Source organism: Motacilla alba, chromosome 6 (assembly GCF_015832195.1).
Source record: "Motacilla alba alba isolate MOTALB_02 chromosome 6, Motacilla_alba_V1.0_pri, whole genome shotgun sequence".
In the NCBI taxonomy this organism is placed as follows: domain Eukaryota; kingdom Metazoa; phylum Chordata; class Aves; order Passeriformes; family Motacillidae; genus Motacilla; species Motacilla alba.
The window spans coordinates 1939462-1953059 of NC_052021.1; the positions used below are offsets into that span (position 1 = coordinate 1939462).

At 48.2% G+C, this 13598-nt stretch overlaps 1 protein-coding gene across 2 annotated transcripts; it reads right to left on the reverse strand.

Moving 5' to 3' along the window:
• Positions 1 to 412: 412 nt before the first annotated feature.
• Positions 413 to 13476, reverse strand: TACR2 (tachykinin receptor 2). Of its 2 annotated transcripts, XM_038140703.1 has the most exons (5): positions 11200 to 13476; positions 7521 to 7715; positions 4366 to 4522; positions 3508 to 3704; positions 413 to 1911 (listed from the first exon to the last, which is right to left on the reverse strand). In XM_038140703.1, exons 1-5 carry the CDS (start codon positions 11601 to 11603, stop codon positions 1716 to 1718), a joined length of 1149 nt encoding a protein of 382 aa, XP_037996631.1. In that variant the 5' UTR covers positions 11604 to 13476; the 3' UTR covers positions 413 to 1715. The 2 variants fall into 2 exon arrangements, with proteins under 2 accessions (XP_037996631.1, XP_037996632.1); XM_038140704.1 differs by lacking the exon at positions 413 to 1911 and having other exon boundaries at positions 3504 to 3704.
• Positions 13477 to 13598: the final 122 nt, after the last annotated feature.

Consider the following 13598-nt stretch of genomic DNA (forward strand, 5'->3'; position numbering starts at 1 on the left):
TCTGCATTAGAAAGCTGCAGAGCCCTTAGACTCACAGCAGCTGGGCAGGGGGAGTACAGCTCAGGTGTATCAAATACTGAGCTCTGTGAGTAGCTGTCCTTCCGTTCCTCAGAGCAGGAGGCTCTGCCTGGTCCCAGCGATGTGTGCCTGGCAGAGCATCCCTCCCAAAGGCTTTTCAGTCCTTCTGGTGCAGTGACTTGGAGGTGGCTGGCTGTAAATGCCCAGCACACAGCCCAGCAGGGCGTTTTTGGGAAGAGGAGGCTGGCCTGGGAAGAGGGCTGGCCAGGTGACATCTGGACTAGAAACTGTCTGCGGGAATGATTTAAACTTGTGAAATTTTTCAGAGGGGGCCTGGGCTCTCTTGTCCAAATAGTGGGACGAGTTTGTTGAAATAATTGTTCTCCACAGAGCCAGGGAGGTGGAGAACTGGAGAAAGAACAGATAATCTCATTCCTGTACTGGAACAGGCTTGGCAAAATCGTATCCCTGAGTGCTCTCTCAGTTCAAGCCATGAACGTTTTCTCTGGATTTACTGCAGAATTTAAGCCTGGCAGCGCCTGTAGTTTGGCTTTCACAGAGCAAAGGAGAATATTTCGACTAACTGGATCTTGTCAACATCACGGGAGTTTTTTAATTGATAAGGTATGGCTCTGTGATATTATTTACAAACCTGTCATGAGAGGTGAAGGTGCTAAGCTATCACACCGTTATTAAATGCTGTATTACTTTTACATATGCTTATATTTCAGCTTCTCCTGTTTTGTGTGCCTGCACATAATGCCTCAGGCTGGGAAGATTACATACTTCAGCCTTTATTTTCATATCTGGGAAGAGCAGGGAGGATAAATACGGGGTAAGTCTGGAAAGGGAAGGTGAAAGGACTATCCGGGAAAAGACAGTGATGGACCACTACTGTTAGGACTAAAAGGATGTAAAGAAGGTGGATTCTGATTGGATCCATGAGCCCTGACCAAGCCAGTGGCCATCCCTGGCTACTGACTCTTCCAAGAGCCTTGCTCTCCAAACAATTAATGTGAAGGAGAAATCACTTGAGCATGGTTTAATAGGAAACCAACATCATATTTTGGGACAAGGTTATAGAAATCCATGCAATGACAACATCTTAAGGAACTGTTTCTGCTGGTGAAATTGCAGGCATGAAAATCCCAGAATGCAGAAAATTAGGAGGGCAGGCTGGATTTTTCAGTCTGGATGTGTTAGTATTTGCCTTTGTTGTAAACAGGCTCTGGTCCACAGTGCCTTGGGGCTGCTGAGCCCTAACACTTTGCTGCCCACACAGCCCCAGGGTCCATCCCAGCTGGGCCACGTGAGCCCCAGCCTTTCTGCTCCATCTCCTCTTTCCTGACTTCAAGTGTCTTGGTGGAACAGAAATCAGGAGATCACAATGTAGAAGAGAATAATTTAAATTCTCCTGATTGGCACTGCCTCAGATCTGCTTTGCTGATTTTTTGACCTCCTGGGCTGATGTCTGTTCTGTTTGCAGCTGTTGATGTAAGGGAGGGTTAAACTTGTATCTGTAGCTTGGACCTTCATGGATAAAAGTGTTATAACACGCTGCCTTCAATGCTGATGGCGTCTAAAGGAGTCCTGTAGGAAACAGTTGCTCCAGAGAAAAAGACCTGCTTTTCAGGCTTCTTCAGATCTGCTGCCTTGGCATGGTGTATGGGGATGGAGCCAGAACCAGGAGCAGGAAATCAGAGTGTTAATCGGGTGAGGGTAAAGGATGTCTTCTCTTTCTCATTCAGCTGAGTTTCTGTGTTGAAACTTGTTGCTCTTGACTTCCTGTGGGTTGTCTGGTAGAGAGATGGGGACGTGAGTTTAAGTTTGTCTTTTTCTGTTGCCTTTATGCAGGGACACCACCGGAAGGCTAGCTTGAATCCAGAGCGAAACCTGGGAAAGTGAGAAAAGCAATTAAACGGTGAAATGATCTTTCTAACTGTGCAGGGAATGAACAAACTCATGACTTGGTTCTACCTGTGAATGACTATGGAAATAAATATTTCTACTGAAATCAAAGGAATGAGGTGAAAAGCTAAATGCATGAAAGCATAGAGGGAGGTGCACTAGGAGTTTCTGATCAGATTTCTCTGTATTTTAAGTAAACATACGTGATCAGTGAAATGGCAGGGAGTTTGACGTGCTCAGTAGATGGTGCTGGCCATGCTGGTAACTGCATTTGTGAGACACGGAAAATCTGAGGAAAATACATGTGTTTACCCACTGGGAGCTTTTAAAAAAAATGAAAAATAATTAAACGACGAAGCTATCTGCTTTCTGAGGGAGGAGGGGGAGGACATGTTTGTGGGCTTCATGTTAAATACAGTTTAATGGGCTGCAAAACTCTTCTTTTGCCAGCTCCCAGTAGGATGGTGTTTGAAACGCTCCCAGGAGCGAGCCTCGCCTCGCAGCATCGCTCTGGAGATGAACGCGGCTGCTGCAGTCCCAGTGAAACTGCACAGGACGCGTGCTCACAGCCATTTCCTACCCCTGAAGCTCACAGCGAGCCCGAAGAGGGCTGGGAGGGCTGTGGATGCGGGACCGGGCACGGAGATCCCGGCAGCCGGAGCGGCTCCCTGCGCTCTGCATCGCGCGGAGCAAGAGGGACATCTCTTGGCACGCTGGGGATGTGCTCCCCCAGCTGCTCCCTCGTGGTGACACGTCCCCATGGCACCTCCACAGGCACCCGTGGGCTGCTCCTGCTTCCCACCCACGGGGTGAGCCCAGGACTGTGCTGGGGGGTGGCCTGGCAAGAGCAGGTGGGCAGCCAGCCCAGCATTAGTACTGCCGTGGTCTTCAGGGCAGTCTGGGCTTGGTGAAGGGGAGATCTTGACTCCATTTCAGAAGGCTGGTTTATTATATTATGATATATATTACATTAAAAAGACCACACTATAACTATACTACAAAGAACAGAGAGAAAGATTCATCAGAAGGCGAGACAGGAATAGAAAGGAGTGAATAACAAAGTTCTGTGACTCCCAGAGAGTCCGAGAGCTGCTGCCTCCTGGATTGGCCACCAAGCAGAAACATCCCACACTGACCAATGGAGGAAGCACCTGCTGCATCCCACAGATGCAGATAACAAATTGTTTACACTTGAAGCTGAGGCCCTTCAGCTTCTCAGGAGAAGAAAATCCTAGCAAAGGGATTTTCATAAAATATCATACCTACACATTAGCTCAGCAGATGCAGGGCAGGGATTACAGATCCCTCCCTTGGGAGCAGCGTGGTCTGCGTGTGGAAATGGGTGCAAATGTGGCTGTGCTGATCCTGTGCCTGCTGCCTGGGCTTTATTCAGAGACAGAAAATGCTACCAGCTGAGTTAAAAGCTCAGAGTGTATCCCATTATTAGCACAGGGTAAGTTAAGTTGTCTCGTTGGCCTAGGGACTGCAGTTGAAAATCACAGCTGTTCTCCACAGATTTACCTCCACAGATTTACCTTTTTTTCAGGCTGAGATTTTAGTTTTCTCTGTGCACTACCTCACCTCTGGTTCAGGCAGCAGTAGATGATGGGGTTGTACATTGTCGAGCTCATGGCAAGGAGGAAGACTGCAAGATACACCTGCTGAATGTACTTCTGCTGGTAGATGTCTTCCTTGAAGCTCCCCAGGATGAAGTAGATGTGATAGGGCAGCCAGCAGACAGCAAAAATGATCACCACTACCACCATGGTCTTCACAAACTAGGAAAACAAAACCAAGGGGTTATTCCTGGGCTCTGGGGCATTGGGCTTGCAGGGGCAGTGGGAAGTGCTGGTGTCACTTTGAGGCTGGTTTGCCCTCCCAAAGTGCAGAGTATGGAATGTAGACCTGGACTGCTATGGCAAAGCAACCAGCCCTGGTGATGAAAACTGGGAACAGGGAGGGAGTGCCCTGGCCAGGGAAACTGGAACAGGGAGGGAGTGCCCTGGTGATGGGAACAGGGCGGGGGTTAAAGCAAACCTTTCCCAGGGCCCAGAGTGGACTCTGCAGAGGAACTGCTTGTAGCTGCACCAGGCAGGTGAGCAGGGAAAGGAGATCACTGCTCTTACACTGACACTGCTCCCCTCTGTCCAGAGCTTCACTCTGGTTTATTCTGTGTGGATTCTCTTCACTCTCTGAGGGCTGCTGGCAGCCAGCCTGCTGCTGAGAGCCTTTCTTCCTTGAAGACCGCCTGGTGCACACAATCACCATTTTTTTTCAAACTTGCAGGCATTTTGGGTCCCTTTACCCTGGACAAAATATTTTCTTAACCTTTCAAGCCTAATCCCACAAGATATTGTATGGAACACCAGCTCCATTTTGGGACTGGAGCCAGCAGGGCTGGTGTGCTGGGGGTAATGATACTTAAGTTTCACTTCTGACCTTTTTTTTGGCATTAACTTGGTGTTCGTAGTGGACTCTGTTCAGGTGGTTGCCTGGAGCCGTGCTGCTCCACAGAGTAACTCCTATAATGCTGTATGCAACAAACATCACCAGTAAAGGCAGTAAATAAATCAACACAATCACGGCGATGTGGTACCTGAAAGAGAAGAACAGGCAGATTTCACAGTCAGTGTGGCTCTTGGAGAGCTCTTTCAGAAACTGTCTTTTGGATATGAATGCTGGCTCCTATTAGTGAAACCACAAAGAAGAAACTTTGCCTATAATTATTGTTACAGGGACTTGTGCAAACAGCAAAATCTCATCCCTCTGGTGGTGTGATGAGGGGTCCTTGGGCTGGATTCCCTGCTCTTTCAAGACAGAGTAACATCATTGATCCTTTAGCAGAGGGTTGCAGTCCAGAGCCACCTGCACTGAGCTTTGCTGTCCCCCTGCAGCCAGGAGGGAGAGAGAGATGGTGGTCAAAGTACAAGCCCTTAAATCACAGGTACGGGAAAGGAATAGTCCAGAAACTACGGAGTAACTTGATGAATGCAGCAGTGGGAAAAAGCCAGCTCAGGGAGACTGCAAAAGCGATCTGGCTGCTAACAGGGTGCACAAAGATGCAGATAGTGAGGAAGGGGTGTTGCCTGTATTTGTGTAGCTGGCTGTTTTCATTTGTGTGAGCACGCAGAGTTAATGCACCACCAACAGGCCACTCCGTCGCTGCTCCAGCTGAAAGCACTGGCATCCATCCCCTTAGCTGTATTTTAACCTCAGCTCTTCCTAGTTTTCCGTGTCACCCCACAAACTTCTGCAAGTTCCCTCATGCTGGGGGCTGATTAGTTTAAGCAACCACCATTTATGGGAAGGGAGCAACCTGCTCAGTCCCTTACAGCAGCTGTCAAATTAACATAAACAGAGCGAAAAGCAGGATTAGGCAGGAGGGCTCTGGCACACGCTGCTGGCAGTGTCCCCAAAAGGCTGGGGGGTGCAAATGGTCTTTCTCAGTCTGACAAGGCTCTGGGGTAACTCCTCACATGAGTGCTTTGCTGGTGAAATGGGGGTTGGGGCCTCCAGTGGTGTTTGTTCCTTGGGGTGGCTGCAAATACCAGACTGGTGGCTGCATAAAGAAAAATATATTTGTGAGATGTGGCAAGTTTGTCCCTGCCTGTCTTCCACTTTTTCCTACTGGGCTCAGAGCAGTTCCTCTTTTGAAGGTCTAATGCTGTGTGTGGAGTGCAGCAAAGCCCTTTTAGGGTTCTCATCCAAGGGAGGATGGGAGCCTGAGTTTGAGCACACGTAAAAAGAAACTTTTAATCTTATAGCTTTACTACTTTGCTGCAAAGTTAACCTGTCACTAGAAGAAAAAGCCTCTGTGGTTAAGGTTCTTTACTCTGGTTAAACTTCTATATCCTTTATAGCCAATATTTTTCAGGCACTGGCAGTCAGTAGTGCATTGTTTGGAGTTTTTAAAATTATTATAATTTTTTTTTTTTTACTTCTTTCTGTCATCATTATAGACATCTTTCCTGCAGAAAATGATCTTCCTTTGTTCTGAAGTCTAGAAATCTTGGAAGATGGGTTTATTCAACTGCAAAGGATTCAGAAGACACACAGTCAACACAGGAACACAGCTCTCAATTTAAAAAAAAATTTCTTTGGATTTCTTAGTATTTCTTTTCCTTGTTATTTGGACTAGTATGAATGGCTGCACATGGCTTTTTCTCCATGGTCTGTGTTGCAGGCATCTGTCCAAACAAACCCATTACTCAGTAGGATTTCTGGGGAGCAATGTTTCCCTCTTCCTTTCTAAGAGTGAAACCAAACCCTGCAGGTCTGAGGCTGTTCAGGGAGAGAGAGCTGGTGAGTGATGGGTTGTGGTCAGGAGCTGCTGCTCTTCAGCTGGAGATCCCAGAAAGGACCTGCCCTGCTATTTGCCACGTTCAGGACCAGCCTTTCCAGCCCACAGGGACTTTGTCAGCACGCTGGGGAACTCATTTGAATCCTTTCCATGCCACGGATGCGGGAGAGATAAACCTCATGCTTTTCATCTGAATGGAATAGTCACCAGTGACTCATGTATTCGTGGTTGCCTACTCTCCCTCCTCCTCAGTCCACAGCAGCCTGGCACACTGTTCCCCAGAAAGTACCAAAGGGTACCAAAAAGGAGCCCTCAGGAGGAGCATCACCCAGCATGAGAGGTTTGAGCCTGATTTTACTCTTTGCTCAGCTGGGAACAGCTGGCAATCACCGTCTGAACATGCTGCAGCTTGGCCAAAGTGACACAAAGGTCATGGACCTTGGCACACGTTAGTGAGAAAATCAGTTAGTTTGGTAATAGCTAAGTTGAGGAGGCATCCAGCTGCCTGCCAGAGATGAAGAGTGAGCAGGGAAAATGTCCCACGTGCACGGAGCCTTCACAGCGGGTTTTGGTTTGAAAAACTGTTTGCACTTTGTTAATTGATTTGTTCCTTTTCCTCAGTTCTTCCATTGCTACTTTGTACAAATATGCTTTGTTTGATAAATTTCTCAGAGGTGCACGGTGTGCTTTGACTGATGAGTGATCCCAGCAGATCCCCTGAATGCAGGGTATGGCCTGTTTCATCTGTTTGAGCAATCTTGCTTCAAGCAGGAGGAAATTGCTGCGAGGCTCAGGAACCTTCAGGAGTGCAGATGTGTGCCCAGATAAATATGTCTATAAAACCTTAGGATGTTTGAAACATGCTGCTCTCGGGTTTTATTTTCCTTTTGCCCCCACAAAGAGAAGTATAATTTTTAACTAATTACGTGGCTTCTCAGCATTAAAGATACCCAGTTTCCTCCTGCCTGACAGAGGAAGAAAATCCAGAACCTTTGAAACCAGGATTTACTGATTGTTTAGAGACTTTTTTTGCACTGGATTCTCCTAAATTCCCCAAGCCCTGTATGTAGGGTTTCTGATCATTATTACCAGTTTTCAAAGCAGGGGAGGATGGCAGGTTCAGGATTACCCTGACCCACGATCACCTGGCAGCTTTTTCCACAGCTGGCTCAAATTGAGCTTGGATGGGCTGCCCCAGCCCCACATTCTCCTCTCAGCTCTCTCCCCCAGCACTCTGGAAATAATTTTCCTGGTTAACTTTAGCCTGAATTGGGAGTTTCATGGTGTCTCTTACGCCAGCTGGTGCTTGGATCCCACGTCATCAGGCCAGACCACGATGCACTTCATGGTGCCGTTGTCCACGGTGATCTCAGCGTAGAAGCACTGCGGGAAGGCAAGCCCGAATGCCACCAGCCAGATGATCCCAATGATGACTCTGGTGCTTCCAGCAGACAGCCTGGGCTTGAAGGGGTGAATGATGGCCACATACCTGCAAGAAGCAGGTGTAGCGCTGTTACAGTGAGACTGGCAATCTGTACAACAAACGCAGCAAGTGTAAAAACTCACCAGCAGTGGGCTTTATTAATATAGACATTGTGACAGGTTCCAGGCCGTAAATAATAAGGAATAAATCATTTCTGGAGAGAATGATTGCAAGTCTTAGGGCAGGATATATTAAACCCACGTGGATGGATGCTTCTGGTGTGAGGAGGAAGCAGTCCTTCATGTCTTCTGTATCCAGGCTTTGCAAGCACTCCCCTTACGGAATTTTTCATAGAATCCCAGAATGGTTTGCGTTGGAAGGCACCCTAAAGTTTACCTAGTTCCAATCCCCAGCCATGGGCAGGACACCTTCCACTGTCTCAGGTTGCTCCAAGCCCTGTCCAACCTGGCTTTGAATACTTCCAGGGATGGGGCAGCCACAACTCCTCCAGGCACCCTGTGCCAGGCCTCGCTTCCCTCCCAGGGGAAGAATTTCTTCCCAATATCCTGTCTAACCCTTCACTCCATCAGTGTGAAGCCATTCCCCCAGCCCTGTCACTCCAGGCCCTTGTAAAAAGTATTCTCGCTCTTTCATTTAAGTTATTTTTCCAAGCGCCTTACCAAAAAAAAAGCCCAGCCAAGCATGCTTCTTCTTCCTAATTACATCCATCTCTGATGCTTCATGCTAGCACAAGAGCAGACTGGGCTCTGGAGTATCCTTTGCCCTGAGTTTTTCCCCACTGATTTTGAGCTGTGGCAAACTCTGTCTGTGACTGCCCGAGCACTTGTGCTTGCGGAGGAGGGAAGGGCTGACCCTTTCATCCACACCTGCTCAGAGCCCTCAGGCACATCTGACTATTGGATTACTCACCAGCCCTCTGGTTTTAAGTTCCCTGTGTGGAAATGCACGGTGTTGTAACGAGTACACAATCAATTATGCATTGCTTGTCACGCTGTCCCTATTCTTTGTCATGGCTGTAGCAAGGGCGAAGTAGAGTGGAAAATGCCCATTGTTTCCTGGTTTTCGTAGGAAAAAATCTGACAAATTGTGCTGTCTCTTGGCCAGGCTGTTGGTAGGGAGCTCTGCCCAGCTGCTGCTGCAGGACGGGCAGCACAGTGAGCAGCCCAGGGCCTTATTTAGCTATAAAATTTTCATGTCGCCTCGCTTTTCTTTAGCTTGCCATGGGCAGTGTTACACAGTGCTCGAGTCTGCTCAGGGAGGAATCCACTGGTGGATATTCTCCAGAGCGTTTGCCCACAGAAGAGCCTGAAATGGTGACCCGTGGCCCTCAGTGAATGGCAAGGCCTGGGAAGAGATGATGCCAGCCACTGTGCTGTCACTGCAGCCCGTGCTGCAGACATCAAAGGGTGTCTACAGGGCTGGGTGCAAGCTTTCCCATGCTGCCAGGGGTGCATGCCCAAGGCAAGCTGTGCTTTTAGGTGAGCTCCTGCACGCTGGGAGATTCATCAAACCTGCTGAGATCTCCTGGCCCCTCTTGCTGTGTGGCACCATAGCCTTTGCCCCCCTGCTGCTCGTGCTTGTTGTGCCCTCTCTCAAAGCCCCTGTGACATCCCAGCATGCTGGGACTACAATCTCTCTCTGCTCCTCATCCATGCAGACAAAACAAGCTGAATTTTGGACCCTGCTGTGCACTTTCCAAACAGGTGATAGGAGACCTTGCTAAGCAGAGTGTGAAACTCGAGCGGATCCATCAGGCTGCATTTCTGCCTCGAGCACTGCAGTGGGAACAGCTGCTCTGGGAATGGGAATGGAGTGATCCTAGACCCAGCAGTGAGCAACACCACCAGGGGCTTTTCCATGCCAGAAAAAAGTGACTTAGAGCTATCACTTCTCAGCCTCCTTCCTTAAAATAAACCACTTCAGAAGATGTTGTTTTTATAGAAGTTAAACACTGGGGCTGGAGTGGACGTGAGTTCTCTTAACAATAAATGAAGAGTCGAGTTTCCAGGAGACTGTGTCAGATCTATTTTAAGGCTAACAAGAATAGCTAAATATGGTTTGCAGCGAGTGTCAAGTTCTCTTTCTGATCTGTGCCACACGACTAAAGAGATTTTGGCTATATAGGTGCTTTCACCAAAAATCCCTAAGGAACAAGAGTAAGAAGACATGACAACAGCCTGAAACAGCTTTTAAAAAATATTCTTTGTCAGACAACATGTATAAAATAGCAGCTAACAACAACCCTTGATTTACAGCCAGGAGCAGCAAAAGAGTATTTGAGTCTAAAACTGAGCTGCCATTGATTCTAAATAGGGATTTGCTTTCATCTGGACAACTGCAGACCGACAAACACGTCCCTCAGCCCTGTCCCGCTCTGTGCCCTGTCCCCAGCTCCTGCGCAGGTTTCAGCGGGCATTACACGTCAGAGCAGCCCTTGTCCCTCTCCAAGCCTGTTTATCCGGAGCGATTGCTCTGGGATTGCTTCCTGAGGCTGGGTGTGCCGGGCTGATCCCAGCAGAGACCCCCATGGCTCAGGCAGCAAAGATTTTCGGGGGGCTCCAGAGGGAGGCTGGACCCCCTCTCGAGGGAGCTGCAAGAGCCCCTGTGGAAACGGAAGACCTGAAGGAAACTGCAAAGTCAACTGCAGGGCTTTGATAAAGGAGTGCCGGTATTTCACTCCTTTGATAAAGGACTGCTGGTGTTTCTGGGCGCCGGGTCAGGCTGCCCCAGGGAAGTCCTTCCCTGTGAGGCTGCAGCAGGGAGATGGGAAGTGGGGATGGAAGGCAGGAGGGCAGAGAGCCTAAAGGGAAATAACCTCCTCTGCTTCTTGCACGCAGCATTGCCTTCAAGGGAGGAAACTCCCACAGGCTTTTGGCCACTTTCTAGTAAAAAGGAAAAACAGCTTCACGCTATCTAACAACGAGCTGTAAACACAGTCAGACTCCAGAAATTAAAGCTTAAGTAAAAGTGACTTGGCAGTTGGAAGTGAACTTTATGAAAATACCAAATTGCCCTAGAAGTCAAACAGAATCATTGTAATTACTTCCCTCCCTCTCGGCGTAAGTCATTCTAATGAACCAGGGGAGCAGACTCTGCCATTTCTAATCTAATTCCCATTATTTCTGGTGGTTTGCTGGACTCACAGCAGGATTAGGGCTGCTGATAGTTTCAGCAGCCTGCAGCATATTCTCCTTTTTCCGAGTATATCCGTCTCACGGTTTAAAAAAACCCAGCAAAGCCACAGAAGACTTTTCAGGATGAATGGAAAACAATTTATGATCTATAGTGTGGGAAACAAGGAAAATACCAGCCACTTCACTCGTTACAGATTCGGGTGTGATTCAGACCAGGGATAAAAACCAGAGGATCATGCCATAATTAGCACCAAGCCCCACAGCTTGGCACTCCTTCCACTTTGCTGATAAGGCACCTGACAGAGTGGGGGCCAACTGCACAAACTATTGCAATGATTTTGTTCATGACTTACAGGGGATCTTTTCAGACCTCATCTTCTCCATTCGCCTCTTACCTCTCTGCAGCCACGGCCGTCATGGAGTAAATGCTCACAAACACTGCAGTGATGGGGAACCAGTTCTGAAACCTGCAGAATTCCTCACCAAAATACCAGACGTTGTGGCTGGCATAGATAAAATTGAAGATGGTGTTGAAAGCGGACATCAGCAGGTCCGAAAGGGCCAAGTTAACGATGAAGTAATTGGTCGCGGTCCTCATTCTCCTGTGAGCCAGAATAATCCAGATGATGGTGGCGTTGCCAAGGATGGACGTGACGACGATGAAGGAGTAGGTGATGGCCCACAGAGCAATCCTCCAGCCTGGCTGGCTGAATTGGGTTGCTGCTGTCCAGTTGCCGCCGTCCTCGAGGGAGCCAGCCTGCGAAACGTTGCTGGTGTTAAAAACAGAAAACACGCCCATGGCTTTTCACTTCTTGTGAGTGTAGAAGAAAATCTTCTGGCACCTGCTCATTTCCTTGCAGTGGATGCTGGTGCATGAATTTCCACGCATTTAACCAAGTGCTGTTAAAAGGACATCGGGATAAGCTGTCTCATGTCCTCTCGTCCTGTTTTCCGAGTGATGCAATGCAGTTCCAGCAGGAGATGAGCGATGCCAAGGGCCTCCTCCTTCCTCCCTGGCATTTCAACCTATGCTTGAAGAGCAAAAATCTGAACAACAACTCTCTTCTTCAAGTTTCTTTTTCCTCTAAAAAAAGAAGAAAATAAAAAGGGAAAGGAAGATGTTTTCCAGGCGAGCGGCAAGTGATGTCTTCCTTTAGATTACTTTTAGGGACAAGAGAACATAAATGGAAGCCAAAAAGCACTTCAATCCAAGTAGAAATTCTTTGTCAGGGCAGCAGTTTTCTAAAGCACCAGGTGTCTGAATCCCCAGCAGCGGGACTGAGGACGTTTGCTGTTCTTTCCCTGTGCAACTATTAAGCATAGTAGAGGCAGGAGTTGCACTGGGATAAAATCTCAACAGGTTTTAAGGGGACTTCTTTGAAAGGAGGTGGAGTCTCTTGCAGGGAAAAACTAAACAACCAATTTGACATAAAATTAAATGTGGCAAAGTGGTATGTGAAGCTTCCCCCCTTGCTGCACTCAGTTTTGAATAACCTCTGCAACAGCCACGCTGCTCTGTCAGGGTTTTACAGGCTTACGTGCAGGGGTAGTTACTTCTCCAGGTTTACCAGTCCTGCAATCCTCAGGTTTCCAGGACCCTGCCTGACTTCCCGTGGGCTCTCACAGCAAGAGAGAAACTATATTTGATGCAATTCAGCAAGATCCTTCCTTTTGGACGGCTGCATCCCCTTTCCCAGTGTGTGCTGTAGGAACTTGGTGACCTCACGCATGCAGAAATTTCGGGGTTCCTGTAGGAAAGAGGAGCCCCTGACTCTGCTCGGAGCGCAGCGCTCCCGCTCACTGTCAGCTTAAAGCAAAACAGAAGTGACACTCTGAGGCTGAGATTTCCAAGAGTGCTTGGCACCGACTCATGCCTGCTGAGCTGGGAGCTGAAGGGGTTTCAGGTATGAAGAGCTGCCTTCAGGATTCAGAGTGCCTGTGGTGCTGGGATGGCAGTAGTTTTCCGGCTCCTGGAGCTGCTGGAGCTGCAGCTTGTGCCAGGCTCTCCTGTAGCAGGGCAGTGTTTATCAGTTCAGGATCCTTTGCACCAGCTCAGCCCGGTATCTTTCCTTGCTTCATTAATTTCTGGAGCCAGCCTTGAGTTAACCCATCAGCTCACCAACTCCTTCAAGCAGGTTTTCTCCGTTGCAATATTGCCCAGGTGTTGCTTTTGAAGAAATCAATACCTGTGGTCCTGTATGTAACGTCTCCTCCTCTTCCCTGCAGGTAATCTCTCTCACTTCCCTACCCAGAAACTGAAAATGAACACCTGTACCAATCTTCTGGAGTGCATTGCAAAGCTCTTCCAGGTGCTTCTTCAAAGTCTTACACCTCATTAAACAGCTTAGGGACCTTCCACTCTCCGTACACAGTTCAGGAGGGCTGTTCATGACTTGCAATACCAATTCAACAGCTAATAGTGTTCCTCATTTTTTTTTTAATATGCTGTCTGAAATTCCTGCAAATTTGAAGGAGAATAGGAACAAAAACCTCCACACATTTCACTGGGAGTTCACTAAAGTGCTTTATCAGTTACGGAAAGTAGAACGGAAGCAAGTGCTCAGAAAAAGGGCTGCACTTATTGACCCTTCAGTGGGGAAGCTGTAAATCTCCCGCCTGATTTGAAGACATTCAAGGTGCTCAGGTTTCTTAGGAACCTTCTCTTGCACCATCTGCCCCGGTCCCTGATCTGTTACTCAGGTGATAATCGAAGAGCAGCCACCCTTTGGTCAACATTTCATCGTACGAGTCAGGAGGGATTTGCCTTCCTGTATCCACACCCACTCCTTTTATT

Coding starts and splice junctions, on each gene's coding strand:
- TACR2 (XM_038140703.1), bottom strand. CDS start 11,603: ATGGGCGTGTTTTCTGTTTTTAACACCAGCAACGTTTCGCAGGCTGGC. Junction 7,716..11,199: donor ACGGCCGTGGCTGCAGAGAG/GTAAGAGGCGAA, acceptor TGCTTCTTGCAG/GTATGTGGCCATCATTCACC. Junction 1,912..3,507: donor TACTGCTGCCTGAACCAGAG/GTGAGGTAGTGC, acceptor TCACTTTCCCAG/GTTTCGCTCTGGATTCAAGC.